The sequence below is a fragment of the Vulpes vulpes genome, chromosome 3, assembly GCF_048418805.1.
Source record: "Vulpes vulpes isolate BD-2025 chromosome 3, VulVul3, whole genome shotgun sequence".
Classification (NCBI taxonomy): Eukaryota; Metazoa; Chordata; class Mammalia; order Carnivora; family Canidae; genus Vulpes; species Vulpes vulpes.
This window is the reverse complement of record NC_132782.1, coordinates 101,244,959-101,269,107: the sequence shown is the minus strand read 5'-3', so window position 1 is coordinate 101,269,107 and position 24,149 is coordinate 101,244,959. Positions and strand designations below refer to the sequence as shown.

Genomic DNA, 24,149 nt, shown 5'->3' with positions numbered 1-24,149 from the left:
ACTCACACTGATTGAACCCTGTATGCCAAGCACCATCCTATAACTTTATACTGATTATCTCAATTAACCCCTGATCACAATCCCTCTTTAACTGTGCCCATTCCAAGGAAAGGAAAACTCATTTAGAAAGATTAAATAACAGGGATCCCTGGGTGGCGCAGCGGTTTGGCACCTGCCTTTGGCCCAGGGTGCAATCCTGGAGACCCGGGATCGAATCCCACGTTGGGCTCCCAGTGCATGGAGCCTGCTTCTCCCTCTGCCTGTGTCTCTGCCTCTCTCTCTCTCTCTGTGTATGACTATCATAAATAAATTTTAAAGATTAAAAAAAAAGAAAGATTAAATATCAGGCTCAGAGTATACCCCTAGTGAGTGGCAAAAGGCGATTTGAACCCAGGCCTGTTTGGGTCTCTAAAGGAGGTGGGGCAAGAAGACAGATAAGACTCTCACTGGTAGAAAGCTAAGAACTGTCAGGATTTCCACCTTCCAGTATGGAAGGTACCGACTAAATGTGGCTACTGAGCCTTTGATATGTGGCTAGTCCAAAGTGGGGTAAAACACACACCAAATTTCAAAGATTTGTATTCAAAAAAATGAATGTGAAATCTCTCATTAATAATGAGGTGTACACTGATTACATCTTTAAATGCTATTTTGGACATCCTGAGTTTAAATATATTAGTAAAGTTAACTTGACCGTTTATTTTTTTTCTTTTTATTTTTTTTAAGTTTCTTTTTTTATTTAAGTAATCTCTACAGTCCATGTTGGGCTCAAACTCCTGACCCCAAGATCAAGAGTCACACACTCCTCCAGCTGAGCCAGCCAGGTGCTCCTTTTTTTCTCTCTTTTAACTGTTTTTTGTTGGTATGTAATTTATATACCATACAATTCATCCGTTTAACTGTGTAACTCAGGGTGCCTGGCTGGCTCAGTCAGAGGAACATCCAACTCTTGATCCTGGGGTCATGAGTTCGATCCTCATGTTGGGTATAGAGATTACTTAAATAAAAACTTAGGGTAGGGGATCCCTGGGTGGCTCGGTGGTTTAGTGCCTAACTTCGGCCCAGGGCATGATCCTGAAGACCCAGGATCAAGTCCCACTTCAGGCTCCCTGCATGGAGCCTGCTCCTCCCTCTGCCTGCCTCTCTGCCTCTCTCTCTCAGTCTCTCATGAATAAATAAATAAAATCTTTAAAAAAAAAAAAAAAAGGGGGATCCCTGGGTGGCACAGCGGTTTGGCGCCTGCCTTTGGCCCGGGGCGCGATCCTGGAGACCCGGGATTGAATCCCACATCAGGCTCCCGGTGCATGGAGCCTGCTTCTCCCTCTGCCTATGTCTCTGCCTCTCTCTCTCTCTCTCTCTCTCTGTGACTATCATAAATAAATAAAAATTAAAAAAAAAAAAAAGATCAATGGAGCAGAATAAAGAGCCTACATATACAGTCACCTTATTTTTGACAATGGTGCCAAGAACACACATTGGGAAAAGGTTTTGGGAAACAACAGTTTCAGGATAATTGGATGGCTATATGCAAAAGAATAAAATTGGACTCAACCACTCACAAAAATTAACTTGAAATAGATTAAAGACTTAAATGTAAGACCTAAAACTGTAAAACTCCTCAGTGAAAACATATGGAAAAAAGCTCTTTGACATTAGTCTTGGCAGTGATTTTTTAGATATGGCACCAAAGTCACAGACAACAAAAGCAAAAAGAAATGAGTAGGATTGGGGTTCCTAGGTGGCTCAGCTGGTTGGGCATCTGCCCTCAGCTCAGGTCATTATCCCAGGGTCCTGGGACTGAGCCCAATATCCAGTCCCTGCTAAGTGGGGATCCTGCTTCTCCCTCTGCAGTTACCCCGTGTTTGTGCTCTCTCACTCCTGTTCTCTTTCTCTCTCAAATAAATTAATTTTTTTAAAAAAGAAAACAAATGATACTACATCAAACCAAACAGTTTCTCCTTTTTTAAATATTTTATTTATTTATTCATGAGAGACAGAGAGAGAGGCAGAGACATAGGCAGAGGGAGAAGCAGGCTCCATGCAAGGAGCCCAAAGTGCAACTCGATCCCAGAACCCCCGGATCACACCCAGAGCCAAAGAAACTAAACAGTTTCTGCATAGCAAAGGAAACAATCAATAAAATGCAAAGGCAATCTAAACAATGGAAGAAAATATTTCAAACTATCTGATAAGGGGTTAATATCCACCTATATAAGGAATTCATAAACTCAACAGCAAAAAGGCAATCCAATTTTAAAATGGGCTATACAGGATCCCTGGGTGGTGCAGTGGTTTAGCGCCTGCCTCTGGCCCAGGGCACGATCCTGGAGACCCAGGATCAAATCCCACATCAGGCTCCCGGTGCATGGAGCCTGCTTCTCCCTCTGCCTGTGTCTCTGCCTCTCTCTCTCTGTGTGACTATCATAAATAAATAAAAAAATTTTTAAAATAAATAAATAAATAAACTCCATCTCAAGGGGGTACCTGAGTGGCTTAGTTGGTTAAGTATCTGACTTGGGCTCAGATCATGATCTCAAGGTCTAGGGATCAAGCCCCACATCATGCTCCACACTTAGCGGGGTGTCTGCTTGTCCCTCTGCCCCTCCCGCTCTTCCCCACCCCCACTCATGCACATGCACTCTCTCAAGTAAATAATTTTTTTAATAATAATGAATAAATAAACTCCATCTCAAGGGCAGCAGGATTGTTTTTTTTTTGTTGTTGTTTTCTTTTTCCTGATCAGCCTGGGCGGAGCACAGTGGATCATACACACTGCTCTGTTCCCTTTCTATTTTGTGTCTACTGACCCCAGGCCCCAGCTTACTAAAGATGTGGCTTGTGTGACCATGTCCAAAGCTGATGGAAGAACAGGGTGGGGGCACAAACTCTCACCCTCAAGCTGGTGAAAAGAACTCAAGAACTCATCCTTGGCTTGCAAGGTCAAAGTCTCCCACCTGCCATGGAGAAACTCCTAATCTATGAACGAAAGCTTAACTTCCTGCATAGCCAGCTGAGGACAGCGGAAACAGAAGACTTGAGAAGGCTCAACTACAGAGAGGATCCAGACACCTTCCACCAAGAGAAATCCCACTTGTAAAAATAAGAGGATTATTCGGCTGTGAAATTTGCTTAGTAATTGAACAGGAAACTTATTTTGATTCCCAGGGGAAAAGCCAGACATTAAGCAATGCAAATTCCCATTCAGCCAGGAGCCAAATAAGCAGAAAATGTGAATCACCAGAGTCTTCCCTCCACACCAGACCCACATTCTATTCTATGGGAAAGAAACTAAGAAAATCAACATCTCTGACATCTCTAACAAGCAGACTACCAGAATGGATTGAGGAGGGGGCTGCCCATGTCTCCCAGTCTCTATCGGGGAGCCCCTCAGAATCACATGCAGGGGACCAGCCACATCCTGTGTGTTCTCCTGTGAACCTCTCAGATCTTTCAAGAGCCAACAGGAGAGACCGGCTCTTGATCAGGCACTTAGATGTGTGGTCAGTGCCCCAGTGAGGGGAAACACAGGGACTGAGGGACAGAGAAGAGAGTCAACTCGCCCAACCAGGGCTGGGGCGGAATGAGGGAAGGCTTGAGCAAATCTTCCCTTCCACATAGCACAGGGATGTTTGTGTTTGTTCTAAGATCCACCAACCAAGTTCAACAGTTTGCAACATGTGGTGTGCTCCTCGCTCCCCTTTAGCACTGGGTGTCGGGGCAGCCCCAGTGGCCCAGCGGTTTAGCGCTGCCTTCAGCCTGCGGTGTGATCCTGGAGACCTGGGATCAAGTCCCATGTCAGGCTCCCTGCACGGAGCCTGCTTCTCCCTCTGCCTCTCTCTCTTTCTCTCTCTGTCATGAATAAATAAATAAAATCTTTAAAAAATAATAAAATAAAATAATTAGAACTGGGTGTCGGGAGAGCTGGTGAAAGCCTCACCTGTATGCTTGGGTCCTGACATTGATAATAACAGCTGTTATGATTTTTCTGAACACTCATCCTGGGCCCAGATACTGGACTAAGCACTTACTATGTTCACTCATGTAATCCTCATGATGAGCCCATGAAGCCAGTGCATGTGGTTAAGACAGAGGCCAACGTCTGAATCTGTCTCTTCCAAATACTGGCTGTATGACCAAGACCCTTCTCTGTGCCTCCACTTTCTCATCTGGAAAATGTGTGTGACAATAGTACCTACCTCATAACGCTGCTATGGAAAGTTAGAGGAGTTGTCGTACGAGCAGCGTCTGGAACATAGTACGCAGAGTGTGAGCATGGCTAGCATCATTGCCATCCCTTCTCTCAGACAAGACAAACTGAAGCTCCAAGGTAAGAAGGCTACTACTGTCCTACTGTCAAGGTGTCAAGTCCTGCCCTCCTGCACACTGCCGCCTGCTCCCACAGCAGCTAAGTCACCTTCTACATGCTTATCCTTTGGACGCCTCAGGAAGTGGGGACACTGCATCTTCTCTCTGCTCTGGGAGCATAGCTGGGCATGGACCTCCTCTCCCTGGGCACCTCCCCACCTGCCCACACCACCTCCTCAGCTGAAGCGGTGCACTCCTGGGGGGAAGCGGGGGCGCGGGGGTCTCGGCGGCTTTCCTGTGCCAGGCTGCTGCACTCTTGGCAAAGAGGATACAGATATGCAACCCCATTCAAACATTAGGGTACCTGTGTTAGTACTTTAACAGCATGGCAGGGTGTTAAAGTACTGGGTGGCTCAGTGGTTGAGCGTCTGCCTTCGGCTCCAGTCGTGATCCTGGATCAGGCCCCACATCGGGCTCACCGCAGGGAGCCTGCTTCTCCCTCTGCCTGTGTCTCTGCCTCTCTCTCTATGTCTCTCATAAATAAATAAATCTTTAAAAAATAATAAAATAACAGCAAGGCAAAACACATCAGGCACAGTGCTTGTGTCACCACATGTATACACTTATTCTAAACACGACCCATCCTCACGGCCCCAAAAGACTCCTTTATCTTTAGTACAGAAAGGAAACAAGAGAAAGAGAGCTGGTAATTCAAGACTATTTGGATTCACTTTTCCTCTATGCCATTCCTATTCCCCTGCACAGATGAGAAAAAAAAAAAGAAAGAAAGAAAGAAAGAAATTAAAAAAAAAAAAGAAAAAAAGAAATGTTGGCTGCTATAATGAACTTACACAACATTATAGTATTCATTTATTCAAATATATTTCTTGGGATCCCTGGGTGGCTCAGCGGTTTAGCGCCTGCCTTCGGCCGAGGACTTGATCCTGGAGACCCAGGATCAAATCCCACATCGGGCTCCCCGAATGGAGCCTGCCTCTCTCCCTGTCTCTCTCTCTCATGAATAAATAAATAAAATCTTTAAAAAAAAATATATATATATATATATATACTTCTTGAGGATCTTCTATGTCCCAAGTTCGGGACTCCACCCCTGCTGATGGAAGCAGTGTCTGGTCTGTTTAAAAGACTCTCTGCAATACTTACAACAAACACTTCTTGCTGCTACCCATGTAATTTGAATTAACATGTTAATAGTGACTCATCATCTCAATGGCCCACGGCCCTACTGACTCCCAGGGGTCTCCACTTTCTACAAGTGCTCCTAAGAATTTCTGGGAGTCAAGGTGCCAGGGTGGCTCAGTCGGTTAAGTATCTGCCTTTGGCTCAGATCATGATCCCATGGTCCTGGAACTGAGCCCCATGTCGGGCTCTCTGCTACATAGGGAGCCTGTTTCTCGCTTTCCCTCTGCCCGCCACTCCCCCTTGTTTGTGTGGTCAAATAAAATCTTTAAAAAAAAAAAATTACAACACTCAAGAATTTCTAGGAGTACTCAAGTGGTGCCTTACCTATGGTTTCAAAGGAGCCCTGTCCCACCAGGAAGCATCTGCTCCATGGGGGGCTGCCTCCGAGGCCCTGAGGACCCTCTGGTATCAGGTCCCACAGCAATCTGGAAGAGCAGAAGAGAATGATTCTCTCTCCCCTTTTGTCTTACACCCTGTCAGAGGACTTCCTAATGGAGCTTATAAATTTTAGGGACATAGATTTTTAAGATTTTTTTTATTTATTCATGAGAGACAGAGAAAGAGAAGCACAAACATAGGCAGAGAAAGAAGCAGGCTCCCCACAGGGAGCCCAATGTGAGACTCGATACCAGGACCCCAGGGTCACACCCTGAGCTGAAGGCAGATGCTCAACTGCTGAGCCACCCAGGTGTCCCAAGGGACACAGACTTTTCAAAGTTTACATCTAACCCCTCTGTCCAGGTACATAACTGGGAATGTCTCCAGCAATGTATGCACCAAATGAGACGGCCAAACTCAGAAACACCCCTTTTCTTGGAACAAGAGGGCTGCCTGGTTCTTTCTTAGGCCCCTTGATGGTCCCATCCCCCCCATTTGTCAGACATACCAAACATGTGTAAATCCCACCCAGAGGGGACTTCAAAACGCCTGTAAGACTTCACTTCCTTGAACATCACCAGACCTCACCCCTCTTTGGGCAGGGTAGGAGACATCCACATTTTCGGGCTGTGCAGCACCACTTTTTCTTTTTTATTGAGGTATAATTCACATAACATAAAATTAACTATTTTAAAATGTACAATTCAGTGGTGTTTAGCACATTCATAATGTTGTAAAACCATCATTTCTATGTTCCAAAACGTATTCGTAACCCCCAACAGGAAACCCATAGCCGTTAAGCAGGCATCCCCATCCCTCCCTCTTTCCAGCTTCCCATAAGCACGAGTCTGCTGTCTGTACGGATTTACCTATCCTTGATGGCACATATAAATGGAATAATAAAATGTACAACTTTTTGCGTCTGGCTTCTTCCACTTGGCATGTTTTTGAGGTGCATCCACAGTATAGCATGCATCAGTGCTGCTTTCCTTTTCAGGACTGAAGTGACAGGACACTGTACGGACAGACCACATCTGGATTATTCAGTTATCACATGACGAATGTTTGGGTGGGTCCCACATTTTGGCTGTATTGCGAATAGTGCTATGAACATTTGTACACAAGTATTTGAATACATGTTTTCAACTCTTTGTATAGATACAAAGAATGTACCTCAGACTATGTACCTCAGAGTAGATTGCTGGGTCATACAGTAATTCTATGTTTAACCACACTGTTTTCCATAGTGGCTTCACCATTTCACATTCCCAGCAGCAATGTCTGAGGGTTCCAATTGCCCCACATTCTCACCAACACTTGTTTTGTTTTCCGTTTTTTATGATAGCCATCCTACTGTGAAGTGTTATCTTGCAGTGGTTTTGACATTTCTCTCACAATGAATGATGTTGAGCATCTTTTCATGCGCTTATCGTCCATTTGTATTATGCCTCCTTTGGAAAAATGTCTTTTCAAATCCTCTGCCCATCTTTTAATTACGTTGTCTTTTTGTTGTTATGACAGTCCATTATATATTCTGGATACTAGATGCTAATGAGATACATGATTTGCACCATCTTTCCCCATTCGGTAAGTTGTCTTTTCATTTTGATAGTATCTTCTAATGTATAAAAGTTTTAAATTGTGATATAGCCCAATTTATCTATTTTATTGTTGTTGCCTGTGTTTTTGGTGTCATATCTAAGAATCCACTGTCAGATTCAAGGCCATGAAAACTTACCATATTTTCTTCCAAGAGTTTATTTAGTTTTAGCTCTTATATTTAGGTCTTTGATCTATTCTGAATATTAATTTTTATATGTCAGTTCAAGGTCCAACTTTCTTTTGCATGTGAATACCCACTTGTCCTGGCACAATGGGTTGAAGAGACTATTCTTTCTCCATTAAATGATCTTAGTACCCTTGTCAAAAATTGGTCATAGATGTATGGTATTTGTTTCTAGACTCTCATTCTCGTTTATTGATCTATGTTTGTCTTTATTCCTCCTGGGACTCCCATTTATGCAGGTTATATTCTTGATGGTGTACCACAGTTCTCAGGCTCTGACAATTTTTCTTCATTCTTTTCTCCTTCTGCTTCTTGGACTAAATCATCTCAACTGACCGGTCTTTAAGTTCATGGGTTCCTTCTCCTGCCTGCATAAATCCGATACTGAGCCCCTCTAGTGAGTAAATTTTTCACCTCAGCTTTTATACTCTTCAGCTCCAAAATATCTATTTGGTGCCTTTTCTAAATTCCTATCTCTTTACTGACATTCTCTATATACTGAGACATTGCTCTCCTGATTTCCTTAGGTCTTTGAGCATATTTAATACAGTTAGTTGAAGGTCTTTGTCTAGTAAGTCCAATACCTGGGCTGCCTCCTGGACCGTTTCTGTATTTTCTTTTTCCTCTGTGTAAGGTTTTAAATTGTTTCTTTGAACAGCTAGTGACTTTTGTTGTTGGATACTGGCTATTTTGAATATATGGCAACTCTGTAAGTCAGAGTTTCCCTTCTCTCAGGGTTTATTGCTGCCTGTTGTAGGTTGCTGGTGTTTGCTTGCTTACAGACTTTCCCTATTTATGTGAGTTCTGCGTTCCTTTAGCTTATTGAACAGTTGCTATCTTGACAGTTACCATAAAGGTCTGAAGCCAACAACAACAAAAAAACTTCTAAGGAAAGAAAAAATACTCTCCTATATCTTTGCAAAATGGAACCCTGTCAGAGCTAACTCTTTGAACACTTAGCCTGGCTGCTTAGAACTCTGCCTTAGTTTCACTTCCTACTCTCACAAAGGCTGAAAATCAGCAAGAGATGAAAACTTAGTCTTCTCAGGCCTTTGCTGAGTATACGTCTCACTCTTAGTTTGCACGTGGCTTTTCTTCATTCCCAGCTATATGCAGCAGCTTTGAAAAGCCCTATTCCCACACATCTCTGTCCCAGTCTCTTCTTCCCAGGGTTCTTGGTCTATTATTTGTCCCAAGTGTCATAGGCTGCTGAGGCCAGTACTTGTGCCTTTAAATGTTTTCAGCAAAAGCCACCTGGGGAGGCCATCACCCCCAGGAACACTGAGTGAATAAACAGAAAGCCTTTCCACCTGTCCTTGAGAGACACCAGGCAGGTAGATACCCACAATCACATTCCTTGAAAGTAAGTTCTATGTTGCTCCTTCTATCACCAGCAACCAGCACCAGACATTTGGACACCCATCCTCATGGCATTTAAAATGTCACAGCACTCTTGCAACATAAAGCTGCAGCTTCTCTCTTCACCAAGTTTTCCCTGTTTTAAGTTTTTCATTAGAGTCCAGAGTTCAGAAGCTGATTCTGACAGTTCTTGCCAGTTCCTTAGTTGTACTGGGAGAAGGACAGAGCCCTGGATTTTCTCTCTTCTACCATTTTTGGTTGCCTGGCACTTTTTGTGTCTGGAGAAAATCCCCTATATGTGAATCTAATGACCCTAGGGACTTGTGGAGGCCAGGGATTTGTTTGCCCTCCAGCTGGTATTCCACTTAGATCCTAGCAAGATTGGCCCTGCATCTCAGAATACATCAAAAAAATAAATGTATTAAGGAACACAGGGTGCTCTTGTCATTCAGGATCATATGCTCAGCACTGGCTCCGCATGATCTGTAATCCCAAACATCCCATTTCATAACATTGTTCAGGCCCCAAGGAATGTTCTCATCTCTTGCCCTAAAATCTCTCAACAAAAGGTAATTGTATCTGAAGGTCACAAAGGTTTGTGGGCTACTGCATCTGGCAAGGTTTAGACAGTTTCAGAGAATAAGAAGGAAGTGTTTACAACACTTAACTAACAAATTAATCCTTTTCAAGTGGCATGCATGCAAAGGATTCTAGCATAACAGCAATGGTGAACATCCATTTTTCAGCTTCTCCTCATGTTCCTCAGCTACAATAGCTGAATTGTAGCTGAGGAACATTCTACAATGTAAACAATTTATACTACTAATCTGTATGTATGAAATCTACACACAAGATGTAATGTGACACCAATTCCTTATGTTAGCAACTCAAATGACATTGAATACTAGAAAGGCAAAAAGTCATGTAACAAAAATATTACATAAGATTAATAAAGCTGTTTTCAAAACATTAGTTTAAATTTTCAACTTTAAGTAATCTTGATTTAAAACTTTGATACCTATTACTTATACTTTGTATTTTGCCCTGTTATTTTAATACTTTTGAATATTTTAGAAAACTTTACTGAGTTTTCTGAACATTTTTTAAAATTTTTATATTAACTTTCATTTACATTTCCCATAAAATGAACATTCAATTTTTTATATTCTGAAATTGTAAATGCTAAAAACATTTTCTTTACCCTTTATGTCAGTACTGCCAGAACATAAATTACACTTTTATTATAACAACATACTTACTGATTTTATGAAAATGAAGGAAACAGAAATTTTAAGGAATAGTTAATAGTTTATAACTCATGAACGTCTTCATTTTATTTCTCAGGCAAATATTGCTGGCCCATCAACTTACTCAAATATATACAACAATTAAGTTGTTCTCTAGGATAGTCTGCCAACTTCATCACATAAAAAGATGACTGGGTTTTGTTATGAAGTTGTCGAGATAGAACATATTTTACTACACAGCTTGTTAGCTTGAATTATAACTTTTAAATATATAGATATACAGCACATAGGCCTATTTTTTAACTTTTGCCCTGGCACTGTCTGCCCACAGGGCATGAACTTTTGATCCATAGAGCACTGCTTCTCAATCTGGGGTGAGTCTGGCAAGGGAATGTGACCACGCCTGGAGACATTTTTGGCTGTCTCTAGCAGCATCGGAGGCCAAGAGTGTTCCTAAACATCCTACAATGCCCAAGACCTTGTCCCCCAAAAGAATTAACCAACCCAAAATGTCCACAGTACCAAGGTTATTCTGGTAAAGGTGACAGAGAAACCTCAAGCTTCTGGAAATGGCAGGGGCAAATAACTCAAGAACATGTTAGGGACATAGAATCACAGAAGGAGCAGTGGCGACTGGTTGAAACCGCAGTTCTCCAAAGAATGGGCCAGAAGTATGATGGAAAAGCCCTGCCTAAGCTGCAAAGCCTCCAAACTAATCATCTGGCCCTTCCAGAGTTTCCATGAGTTACCTTACATCCCTCAATAAATTGAATCAGCTTGAGGGGTTTCTTTGCCAACTGACAACATTGACTGATAAAGCAGGTAGGACCAATATCCCAGACCCCATTTTAGACATGGCAAGATAAAGCCCCATAAGTCCCAGAGCACAGTATTAAGAGTTGGAAGTACAGTTGTATGTTTGTTTAAAAATGAATGTCTAGGGATCCCTGGGTGGCACAGCGGTTTGGCGCCGGCCTTTGGCCCAGGGCACGATCCTGGAGACCCCGGATCGAATCCCACATCAGGTTCCCGGTGCATGGAGCCTGCCTTCTCCCTCTGCCTGTGTCTCTGCCTCTCTCTCTCTCTCTCTCTCTCTCTGTGACTATCATAAATAAATAAAAATTAAAAAAAAAAAAAAATGAATGTCTAGAATTTAGCTCAAACCAGTAACTTTTAGCTCAAACAAGTACTTCTTTTTAAGTAGAAAAGGAGAATGTTATTTCTTGTTCACAAAATACAAACATGGGGGGATGGCTCAGCAATTGAGCGTCTGCCTTTGGCTCAGGGCATGATCCCAGAGTTCCGAGATCAGGTCCTGCACTGGGCTCCCTGCATGGAGCCTGCTTCTCCCTCTGCCTAAGTCTCTGCCTGTCTCTCATGAATAAAATCTTTAAAAAAAAAAAAAAATGGGTAGGGGTACTGCAGCATCTCAGGAAGAGCCTAGACTCAGACACATGAAGACCTGATCTAGCTTATCTGTGTTACTCATAGACAATCACTATCACCTCAAGTAACTTTTTCCACATGGCAGAAATTTATCTTAGAATTTCCATCATTTTAGAGAGAAAATTTCACATCTCCCAAGTTCAAAATATTCTAAGGCACCTTCAACCTGGTTTGAGGTAGGTGCCCCATTCAGGGACTGAGTATCTGTCAGAGGGCTGAGGGTTTGGGGGTATTTAAGACCCCTGTGGACTCTTGGGAGGACAGAGGTGGTTAATGGAAGGAAAAAAAAAAAAAAAACACATTCAGAACAGAGTGCTAGTCTCCTGAGATCCAGCCAAAGAATCCCTTTTGTTATTCTGTATCCCATTCTAATTTCTTTTTGTAATTCAGCAAACCCTTATTTAATCTGAGATTGCTCTAAACACTCGTATCAGGTTAGTTAACAAACCCAAATCATCAAGGTGATCTCTTGCTCTTCCTACACTCCCACTGCTGGAGCACTGGATCTCTGCAGTCACTCCCAGTGAGGCCTGGAGTAATGGAGCAGCTACTCCCCGGCACAGAAAGAAAACAGGCAAAGGTCTCCCACTAGCCACTAAACGTTCCAGCTTGGAAGAAGACATCTCTTCGGCTCACAACAAATTCACTGGCCAGAATTGGTCATATGCTAACTGCATGTGCCAGGCAAGGAGCGGGGAGGGGAAGGAGTAGGGGAGAGCCTCAGTATTTTGCAAACAGCTCTAAATTTACTACTCCAGCACTTCACAAGCATTGTATGTAATCTTCACAACCATCACTGAAGTAGTACTATTATCCCTCTATTAAACATGAGTAAACAAGACACACAGGCAAAGCAACTGGCCAAGGTCACATGGCTAGTCACTGAGGCCAGCATTTGATTCCCAAATCGTCACAAATACACATTTTCTTACTGTCTCCCTTGGCTTATCGTCTGTGTGCTCTTTATCAATTTCACTGCTTATTAGATCACTTAAACATAAAAAGAGAGGACCTGGGTGCCAGGACAATGAACTTGCAAACTGAATCCCACCCATATCTCACTCTATTCCGGATTCTTGGGTCCAGGAGTTCTGTGGACTCAACATAGTGTATAGCACAGGCGCTAGATAATTCCACTTTAAACAGGTCTTAATCTTTTTTTAATTAGAAAGAGGCACCCTCCAACAGCCATGAGGGTCAGAGATGACTTTAACACGCCCACATCCCTTGTGATACACTACATAATGGTCATACAGAGATGGGGGAACAGGGATTCCCCAGTGCAGAGCTCAGTCTATTACAGGTCAACAAGCTCCATTGAGGGGAAGGACTAGATGTTTGTACATCCTGTAGTCCAAACACTAGACATGGCAAATATCTCATACACCAGTTAGGTTAAAGACCACAAGGCAGGACAGAATTTAAGGGCTAGGAGATAGTCTGTGCATTTAAAGCCTGACTTTGCCACTTCATAGCATCTTCAACAAACAAATGGCTTCACAATTCTTGTGCTTCACTTTTTTCACCAGAAAAACTAGAGCCAGTAACAGTAGCCACGATATAGAATTATAAAAATTAAATGAGACTGTATATGTAAAGCCTTAGTTCCATTCCTGGCATATAAACATTCAGTAAACACTCAAAACTACTAATCTGGGATCCCTGGGTGGCTCAGAGGTTTAGCACCTGCCTTCAGCCCAGGGCGTGATCCTGGAATCCTGGATCGAGTCCCATATTGGGCTCCCTTCATGGAGCCTGCTTCTCCCTCTGCCTGTGTCTGCCTCTCTCTCTCTCTCTCTCTCTCTCTCTCTCTCGTGAATAAATATTTTTAAAAAATAAAAAAAAAAATTAAAACTACTAACCTCACTAAAGCATTCATATTTTTAGGTGAAAAGATAAAGTAGAACAGTACATGGTAAGATTTATGGCAGAAGTGACTTTTTAAACGGCTTTTAGGAACATCTCCCAGGAACAGGAAAAAAGGCATAGAGGGGGCCTTAAGCAAAAGCTCAGAGGTGGGGCACATAGTGGTTCAATTCAGGAATCAGGATTGGTGGGTGTTGGAATAGTGGATTAGAAAGCCAATGCGAATCAGACTTGGGGTCTCCCAGAGCTTGCTTCCTTTGGGGTCAGGAGTGGAAACCAAACTTCCTAGCCTACAGTGAAACATCATCTCTCAGAGGTTGACTGGACCAAGGCAGACCTCCCTTGCCCAGAGAACTGACTGTTCTCCTATCTAGCACCATTACCAGAGTTAACCCACATTATCCAGAGATTAAGACAAAACAGCCTCTAAATGAGAACACAGGATACACTCACCAGACACAGCTGTCCTCCCAGGAGGCTGCCTTTGGTAGTTTTGACCTTTCTGAATTTTTCAGTCCCTGATCAAAGGCTCTATGCTCTATGGAATTGCTCCAGATAAACATATGGGTATCAATTTTGCATGTTTTTTTCAGAAAGTTCATCTGCCATCTGTCTACAGACTTTAGGTTAAGAATTCAGGGTCTGGATAGGTACTGAGCTTCTTCCCCCACCCCAACACCGCCTCAAAGTGTATCTGGTAGGCCCAGATGATCATGCTGTCACTCCCTTCCACTCTAACCCCCTGGACTCTGCCAGCCTGTGGCAGAAGCAAAGCTGGGAGGGAATGCTGGGTTCACACCACAGAAAAGTACAACCCACCTGAGGCAAGTTATCCTGCCAGGAGGTACCTCATTGGTCTCCAGACCCTCAAACCTTAGAGTCTGGCCTGGGCCAACCAGACCACAGGTCATTTTATTACTCTATTTACTGGGCCTCAAAAATATGGCTAAAGCCGCCCACTTCATATAAACACAAGGGACCTACACCATTAAATCCATCAACTGGCCACCCAATTTTCCCTACCTCAGCACCTATCTTTTTCTATCCCTGACCACTTCAAAAGGCATAAGATTCCCACAGTAAATGGTAGGGACAAATGGGGACTGTCCTATTTTAGTAGTGGATATCAGTACTCAGGATGAGGATTCATTCAATCAAGATGTACTTACTGGGGCATCCGCCAGGCCATGTGGCTAGGGGTGAGATACAATAGTAAAAACACATAACCTATCTCCTAAGAGCTTACAATCTCAGCATTACTTCACCTCTGACAAATTCAACTGCATATATGGCTGCCCAAGTGCAAATTAACTATTTTACATAATCTTATCTTTCTCCTAATACCTTTAACAGTTTTCCATTATTTCTACTTCACAGATGAGGAAATTGAGACTACTTAACAGAAATACAAATTTCATTTCCAGTCTGTTAAACCCCTAAAGCTCATGTCAATTACACACGATCTTCCAAACATTAGAGGCCCCAAACCCAGAAAAACCTGTCAACTTTCTTCTAACATTTTACCAAGTGGGGCCATCACTTGCCACATCTCTAGGGCCAGTCTTGGCATTCCTAGCTAGCTCCATCTTAGAGTAACCTCTTTCAATGTGAGCCATGCCCTGGCCCTGCGCTGTTTCAAGTGTGCTCTCTCATTCAGCACCCTCATGAAGTAATTTCTTTTTACCTAATAGGGAGACCCATGTAAGCTGTCACTTGCCAGAGATCACCGTATAGCCAAAGCAGTGATAATTAAACATCCCTACCCAGATATCTGACTGCTGAAAACTACCTGACCTACCAGTACTCTTAATGAATTATCAAAAAAAAAAAGAGTATATTCTTCTGAAAAGAAAAAATCAAATCTCTATATCCAACAGCTCCTAGCACCTCACATCCTATTGGAAGTTAAGAGTTCTTGAAATCAGGGCTGCAATCTGGCAGTCATTTCACTTTGGCTCACATCACTAAAAAACAATTAAGAGTAGCTGCTGTCCTTTTTAATAAGGCTGTAAGCTGCCTTGTTCATCCTATTTCCTTACCTGGCAAATATAGCGGGCCAGGTACAAAATGCCTGATCTGGGCTCTCATCCAGGTTCCTTTCTACTTGGCCAGACCCAGACCTTTCAAGAATCAAGTCTAGCTTGTGCTGTCCAACATGAACACCAGCCACATGTGACTATGGAAAGTGGCTAGTCCAATTAAAATGTGCTTTAAGTGTAAATAAATGTACAATACACATAATCTCAAGACTTATTACAAGAGTAAAATTCCATTCATTCACTATTAACTACATGTTGAAAAAGTCATCATTTTCAACACAGATGTTATTAAAAAACCAATCCAAACTTTGTTTAATGTGAACTCCTAGAAAGTTACTTAACACATGTGGCTCTTGTTACATTACTGGACAGCACTGCTTACAAAGGAGTGGGGAGCCTTGGTGTTACAAAGGAGTAGGGAGCCTTGGTGTACTTCACAGAAGCCACCCTACCTCTTGGTGGCTGAGTTCTTTACAAGCATTCCTCCAGGTAAAGGGGCCCAGCAAACGAATTCTTCTCAATTCCAGGAATACATTTGTGACAGGTTTACAGTGAAACTAGTTTTTAAAAGAAGTTTCATTTTTCTAAATGACAGCTTACAAACACATACTGCTAAAATGTTACTGACAGGCCATCCAAATTTACTAGAATTTACTAGAGCTGTGAGCTCTAGTCTGCTTCCTGCCTGCTTCCTTATGAACACTTCCACAGGTAGCCAGGTCATATTTTTTAGGGCAGTTAACAACAGTGGATGAAATGTGTATTGTCAAGCTAAAAACAGGAACAGCATCACTCCTTCCAGGGTTAATGTAAGACCCCGTAAGGGAAAGCATCACCACCTGGACCTCAACCCAGATTCAGCCATTCAGGAATAGATACAACTTCCTCTGGTGAACCATGAGCATGATGGTGTGAGTTATAACAAGTCAAGACTTCCTTGTTCACTTCAGGAAACAGCATCCCCCAATGAACATAAAGGCTGTACACAGCTGCAGATGCTCTTGCTACTCTGCTGTAAAGTTCAAAACGACCGAGTGAAGCACCAGAGTCCATTGAGGCATTTTATTTGCACGTATGAATTACATCCCTAGAAAAAGAATCCCAGGATTTTCCCTCCTGTGTGTTTTCGTCTTGCTTCTTCATGGTCCATGATGCCAGCTGAGGTTGTCAGTACAATGAAACTATGGAGAGTTAAGAAAAAAAAATGCTGGTGAGTTTTTCCTAAAAATAGTTCAACATAGAGTGGCTTTCTGGTACAGAAAAAGACCAACATTCCTAAGTGCTTAAGACACCTTCCCATAATAGGACGCAGAGACTAATGTTGCCTCCTTACACTGGCACTGTAGGTAGGCATGGATCCTGGAACCCAAAGACCCAACTGCAACAATATCAGCCACACAACACAGTCATATAGCCCTGCCCTCGGCTAACACTGAGAAACAATGCTATTCAGCTTAACTGAAAACAAAAACTGAACTTTAACTTCAAAAATGTTACTTTCTGTTCTCAAGTAAGGAGACAGGGTTTAAAGCAATAAAGTGCTGATATAAACTTGAATGGTTTCTGCCACTTACTATGTGATCACAGGCAAGCTACTATAAAGAGATAGTCATGTGGACAATGGAAATCCCATTTGGCCTGGCTATCTCATGGGTTACTATGGGGATCAAAGTAAGACACATAAGGTGGTATCCCAATTGTGAGGTATGAAAATTAGGATCATAATTACAATCAGAAACGACTCAATCCTGGGCAGCTCGGGTGGCTCAGCAGTTTAGCGCCTGCCTTCAGCCCAGGGCCTGATCCTGGAGACCTGGGATCAAGTCCCACGTCAGGCTCCCTGCATGGAACCTGCTCCTCCCTCTGCCTGTGTCTCTGCCTCTCTCTGTGTGTCTCTCATGAATAAATAAATAAAATCTTAAAAAAAAAAAAAAAAAGGAAATGACTCACTCCTAATACTATATATTCAGTAACCATGTAATTCAGTAACCATGAAGTGGGAGGAAATCCAACCACATCACCAAACATGATGGGGGGGGGGGGGGTGCAACTTAAAAAGTTCTTAACCACAGATAAGCACTTACTATGTTGCTGTGTCAGATCCTAAAGTTCTTTACCAGAATTAAATCAGGTGATAATATAATTTAAGAGAATAATTACTATTTTCACAGATGAAGAAACCAAGGACATGAGCTACCCAAGGCCTCACAGCTTTAAAGTAGGAAAGCAAGCATTTTACCAAGAATGAACTCAGTTGCCCCAGGGGCCTAGGCTTCAGAAGTGATTCCAGCCACAGAATGGGATCACAAGAACACGTAGTATGAACTATATGCACTGAGCCAAAAGAGCAAACATTAAAGGGGACACAAATCTGTCTCTCACCCTGGACTCTCACAGGCCTCACTCAGACCCTGAAGCCTAGCAAATGAAATGTGACAATACCTAAGAGCTAATCCTGGAGTCAAGATGGATGGGGATGGAGACAATTACTACTGTAACAACAAAAACAATAAAACCTCAGCTCAAGGCAAACTGCACCACAGCAATCCTTAGCATGAATTTCTTTTTAATGAGAAAAATTAACTCACCCAAACTGGCGGGATGGGAGCAGGTTATTCTGCCATTTTTCTAGATCTTTCAGTTGTACATCAAATCTGGGGCTGATCACTCCACACTGTAAAAGTGTAACAGAAAACACTGTTCACATCTCACCAATAACAGCAAAACTTAGTTAACACCAACAGCATTTACATCTGAATAGTTCTATAAACTGACCAAATCAAAATTTAATGGGTAACTATTCTGTGCAACTGTGATATGTCATTTGAAAAAAATCACCTTTTATACTGCATTAAGACTATGCCTACCTAGGGCAAGAGAAAGTATTTAAAAAGTCAATAGAAGAGACAGAACACAAGACAATACATGGAAAGATCAGGTTCATGGTGTACTCTATTTAGTAGGGAGTTGTCCCGGAACAAGCCACCAGATTTTGAGGAGGTAAGAGACCAAGCCTTAGACAAAAGTTGTAGTCAAACTTTTTTTTTACATAGTGAGGCTGAATTAAATGTGGAGTCTCAAATCATTCACCTATAAACTAAAAACGTAAAATATTATAATTTGTGGAACCACAGACACAAAATTAAAACCTAAGAACTGGTATTCCACATCAGTGAACTACCAGGATACATTTACAACCCCAGACAAAATTTTCCAAACTAATCTAGCAAAATGAGTGGAAAGCAAAAACTATCTTTCAATGTGAGCTCCCCAAGAGCCAAAGTACTAAATTGTAATCATTCAATTATCTGCAAAACCTAAAACCAGTAAGTGTTGAAACGTTCACTAGCAGGTTATTTGCACCTACTATAGGCTTATTCAATGTCTCAGATTAGATCAAGAGAGTTTAAAAGTAAAAGCTGAGATCAAAGAACTCCATCAGACCTAAACATGTGACCCCCTTCCCCCCCCCACACACACACATCCCTACTCTACAAATCACTGATACACTTAAATCCATCAGTGCAGAAAGGTTCCTGCTCTTTATACACCAGAAATGATCATGTGAGAACACTCAGGATTAGCACCATTGAAGTGTAAACTCCAGAGACTAAGGCAGCAGGAAGACACTTGTGTGCCCACATTCACCCAAGTTCAAAAATGCCTAAAAGGATACTAAAGACCCCTATGAGGTTAGAACGTATTCAAATCTTTAGAATAGTTAAACTTCCAGGCAGATCTGAACCCAAAGCACTGAAAATGGGCCTATCAGGCCCACCAAATGCCCTAGGGCAGGAGGCCCACTTAGATCCCCCTTTACATCACAGGATCTTAACAGCTACAGTGTCACTTAATTGTCACGGGCAATCCCACACCACAGGAATAGGGAAAAACAATCCTTCCTCCAAGCAAGCTATGATGGTAACCTTTGAGGCCTCCACTCTACACACCCAGGCTTCTGTGTATTCCAGCAGCAAAATCCCTCATTCAGCTAATAGATTTAAACCTCTCCCCCCAAAAAAATAAATAAATAAAAAATAAACCTCTCCCAAAGAGATCTTAGGATGTGACCAAACCAGAATTTTAATCTAATTTCTAAAACTACCTTACTTCTCTGCCCCATTAAATTTCCACAGTATGGGGTACATCCATCTTTCATAAAGGAAACTGAGGCGACAGTGCCCTAGGAAGGAGGAAAACTCAACTTCAGAGCAACTGATTAACTCAAGTTTGTTTTGCTCAACCAAAGTTAGACCGACAGAATCCAAGTTAGGTGCCTGTCAGTTAAAGAACGGTCTCCCACTCAAGTAATGATCTCAGAGTCCTGGGATGGAGACCCCCTTTGGGCTCCCTGCTCAGTAGAGTCTGCTTGCCCCTCAGCCTCTAAACCCTCCCCTTCCCCTGCTCGTTCTCTCTCCCCCTCAAATAAATAAAATCTTAAAAAAAAAAAAAAAATCAGACAGCTAAGGAGCAGGTCCTGGATTTCAAATACCTCTTAAGCGAGAATTTTTCAAACTACTTTACCACCGAACAAGAACGCCACAAGTGAGCTCCACTTGGGAAATACCCCGTTCAAACTTATTGCTCATGCTTATTTCTCAAGTTTTATGTATGGTCAATATTCAAGAGGAATTTGGTGCACAGCACTTATCCAACTTACGATTTTATTGTTGTTGCTTTTAAACATCAAGTCAGTCTTCCACAGGACAGCTTGGAACCAGCTCCCCCACTCATTACCAACTATTTGGGGGACCTCAAGCGTAACTCCTATCTCAGCTTCCCAACTCCTAAAATTAGGGAAAGTCTTCTACTTCAAGAACACACCGTGAGAGCCAGCAACAGTGAATCCAAATTCTACTTTGAGGTTCGAGTCTAACAGCTAACAACTAAAACAAAACCAGTCTCAAAAGTAACTTGCAAACTCTCCTAATCGCTCGTAAAAACTTCACATCCAGTACTTTTCATCTATTAGGTTATCTCCCCACACACACGAAGCAAGTTTACTATACAGGGAAGCAAACTTTGTAAAACGAGTTATTGGACCAGGGAATATCCTCACCAATTAAATCTGGCCCCGCCACTATCCACAACTCATTTCTGGGCCGGTTTTCCCCTCATCTGTCTTGGACCAAAGGAGATCAGGCTCCCTGCAAATCTGAAAGCTAGAAACCGGAACACAAAATGCAATTCAGGGACCCTAAGTTGTTATAGATACCTATCCCCAAAATACATACAATAAGGTAAGCCACAAAGTCAAACAGATCCCATAGATCCACTAGGTTATGCTGACAAATCAAACTGAAGAGGAGTAAAAAACTCAGAGACCAGTAGAGCCCACACCAGCAAAAATAAAATATTGTCAGAGAACTGCATTCTGTTCAAAACCCACAACATAATCACCAAGAGAGAGGACGAACAAAGTTATTTACAGATATTACAGATAAGAATAAAGGTCCTCCTTGGGCAGCACAAATTCAAGCTGGTGGGCGGGCGGCATACCAACCAATATGCAAACACCAGTACTACAGCATCAGGTGTTCCTTTCACCCCACCCACCAGCATCTCCCTTCAGCTAGCCCATACTCCCCAAACACCAGCTCAACTAACAATTCTAGAGCAAATACACCTTCAGAGAACAAATCAACCAAAGTGTGATATAAAAGTTAATAGATTTTAATCAATTCCTTTTTTTTTTTAACCTAACTGGATAGAGCAAGCACACTAATTTGGTTTTACAACATGTTTGACATCACGTTTGATAATCCTTAGGAAGAATCTTCTATGTAGGAAATGAAATCAATCCTTACCTTGTTTAACCTGCCTGTGAGGTTCACAACAATTTTCCCAGCTCTGTGATCATCGATGATTTCAAATTCGCCAATGTAACCTACAGAACATAACTGGCTGTATTAAACGGAAGGCAACGATTTAGACAAACCTAAATATGTATGCTCCCGTACTCCCACTGTTTGCCTCCTAGATTCTTTCCTCTCACATCATCCGATTGTTTCTCTAATCAGTTTAGATAGATGGTTGTTATGAATCAAAACTTTCATAGCCTAGTATTTCAAATTTAGGAGCCATCACTCAAAAATAACCCACCCTGCAATTCTAACAGCAGGATTATTTTCCCCTTGCCCCTCCCAAGACATGTAACAATCCTCCTTCCCATCACGAGGCCCTTATGAAGAGTTCAGGGCATGTTCAAGGACATGTTGCAGCTGCCTTATTTCATAAAGAAAGGCCACCTTAGCTCCCAAACGACTAGCAGAGCAACCGTCACAAACTTCTTTTCAACCGCCCCTACTCAGTGCTTCCTGAATAGCCTCAGTCCAAACTATGCTGTCCACACCCCAACTCAACTGCCTTGGTCCCCCCAGCAGGACTGCCCCTTTGCTCCAACTTCCCAGTCCTCTCCTGCACGCTTCACATCTACTGAGCAGACTCTAATAGTCTCACGTGGAAACACAGAGAACACGGCAGCGACACACGACACACTTACCATGCTTCATCATCACAGTGAGAAATCGGACGATGACTTTGGAGCATGGCCTGATAAGAACCTGGCGCTTGCCTCTCTTTTCAGCGTTGTTGATGCTCTTGAGAGCATCTGCCAGGACGTTCATGCGCACCATGGTGGCTGTTCAGGGAAGGGAACACAAGAGGTTTTACCGGCATCCCCAACACCAAAAGGCACCCCATCACTCCACTGCGAACACCTCCTCTTCTTTCCGCCCCCATACGGCGAAGCTGCTGTCCCAGCTCCCAAGCAGGCAGGTTCCCCAGGATCCCCGGCGCAGGGTCAGCCACCACAACCACCGTATCAAGTGGCCGGTCGGTCGGTCAGTCAGTCACTCACTCAGAAAGGGGAGTGACCATCACAGGGCACGTTTTTTTCCCAAAAACCGTCAAGTCTCGCAGCCCCTGTACTATCAACACTGTCCTTTAAATCCGCTCATTCGAGGTCAGCCTCGTCCTAACACCCAAAAGACGCCACTTCCACGAACACTCCGTAACTAGGGAGACGTCCGTTGTGTGTCAGCCCACATCTGCGTCCCGACAGCGATCGTACCACAGCGGCCAACAGGGAGGAACGTTGTACGCGCACCCGCCTCGACGAAGGGTGGAGGCCTTCCCTCAAGCTCCCACAGGAAGGACCCAACCTGCTTCTCCAAGCTGCATAAAGTACCAGTGAAAACTGCGGAGCCACGAAGACCCAGGGTAGCTCCCACAGACCGCCCCCGGGCGGAAGCAGTCTTCCCCGCTCAGCGGCCTCCCAGTCGCCTAAGCTCACACGGCGCGGGCGGGAACGGGAGGCTGCACAGCCCACCTCGGCCGCCGTCCCCGAGGCTTCCCGCCGCCCGGCGCCAAGGCGCTGCCCCAACCACCGAGCGGAGGTCCTGGGGCCGCAAGGCCGCAAGTCGGGGCTGTGGCAGCTCCGGTTCCCGCCAGTCCTGCGGCCTGCGCTCCACAGGCCGGACTCCCCCAAAGTGCAGAGCGTGCGGCGGACCGGCATGACTGACTCTCCCCCACGTCGGCTTAAGCCCCCCGCAAGGGCAACATCCTCCGCCCAAGAAGGCTCTGGCATCATCAGAGAGCACCGAAGTCGAGGCTCAGACTGCAGGATGGCGCCGATAGCTGACGGATGGCGTTGGGCCGCTCGGAGAGAAATACTCACCGGCTCGGAGAGATGGCGGAAAGAGGACGGGAGGGGCGAGCGCACGGAGTTATGGGAAGCGGGTGGCCTATCGCGAGACTTTCTCAGGCGGGCCCCCAAAAAAACGTCGCCTGGCGAAAGACCGCGGAGGAAGGGGGCGGAGCCTCTCCAGGGGTGAGGCGTAGAGAGCCGATAGAATCGACCGCTCCAGGTGAGGCCCTGGGGAAGGACCGAGGGCGCTCCCTTCTAGCGCTTCATCTATCAGACTGAGAAACTGAAAAGGAAGAGGGCCCAGATGTTTGCTAATTTTTATAATAAGCCTTCGCCACTTAGATGTTTACATTTGCGTATTTATCATTGCGAGCCTGAAAGGACCCATGCAAATCGATAACACTCAGGATTCCTTTTTTTTTTTTTTTCTTTTTTTTAACACTCAGGATTCTGAGCTGGTAGCTTTTTATCTGTAATTCTGCACCGGGGCAAGAACGAATTTTGACGTCTCTTCTCTGAACCTTCCCTACCTGTAAACGGGGGAGGTGGGATTAATAATAATAATAATAATAATAATAATACTTTACCTCCTAATATTTATCAAGGGGGGGCTGGAGCGTGAGGCTCTTGATATCAGCTCAGGTCATGATCTCAGGGCGATGAGTTTAAGGACAGCATTGGGATCCACACTGGGCATGGAGCCTGCACAGGAAGAAAAAAAAAAAAAAGTTATTTTAGGATCAGATGAGCTAATGGGGCACAGGATTTGCACAATGTCTGACATGTACCAAATACTTTACGAATTTTAACAATGGAAACAACAGGGAGGGGACGCCTGGGTGGCTCAGTGGTTGAGCGGCTGCCTTTCGTTC

The 24,149-nt window shown here is 43.6% G+C and overlaps 1 protein-coding gene across 3 annotated transcripts; it reads right to left on the bottom strand.

The window, feature by feature from the left end:
- Positions 1–12,867: 12,867 nt before the first annotated feature.
- RPS15A (ribosomal protein S15a) lies at positions 12,868–23,426 on the bottom strand. 3 transcript variants are annotated; one of them, XM_026003176.2, is made up of 5 exons: positions 23,308–23,426; positions 22,132–22,269; positions 21,437–21,516; positions 18,218–18,303; positions 12,868–16,810 (listed from the first exon to the last, which is right to left on the bottom strand). In XM_026003176.2, exons 2-5 carry the CDS (start codon positions 22,262–22,264, stop codon positions 16,717–16,719), a joined length of 393 nt encoding a protein of 130 aa, XP_025858961.1. In that variant the 5' UTR covers positions 22,265–22,269; positions 23,308–23,426; the 3' UTR covers positions 12,868–16,716. The 3 variants fall into 3 exon arrangements, with proteins under 3 accessions (XP_025858961.1, XP_072609875.1, XP_072609876.1); XM_072753774.1 differs by lacking the exon at positions 23,308–23,426 and adding an exon at positions 22,702–23,305; XM_072753775.1 differs by lacking the exon at positions 23,308–23,426 and adding an exon at positions 22,960–23,181.
- Positions 23,427–24,149: the final 723 nt, after the last annotated feature.

Bases quoted from the DNA above. Each gene is read 5' to 3' on its own strand.
- RPS15A (XM_026003176.2), bottom strand. From the start codon at position 22,264: ATGGTGCGCATGAACGTCCTGGCAGATGCTCTCAAGAGCATCAACAAC. The intron at 18,304-21,436 runs GTAAGGATTGAT...ACACTTTTACAG, and splicing joins TCACAGGCAGGTTAAACAAG to TGTGGAGTGATCAGCCCCAG. The intron at 16,811-18,217 runs GTGAGTTAATTT...AACTCTCCATAG, and splicing joins CTCCCATCCCGCCAGTTTGG to TTTCATTGTACTGACAACCT.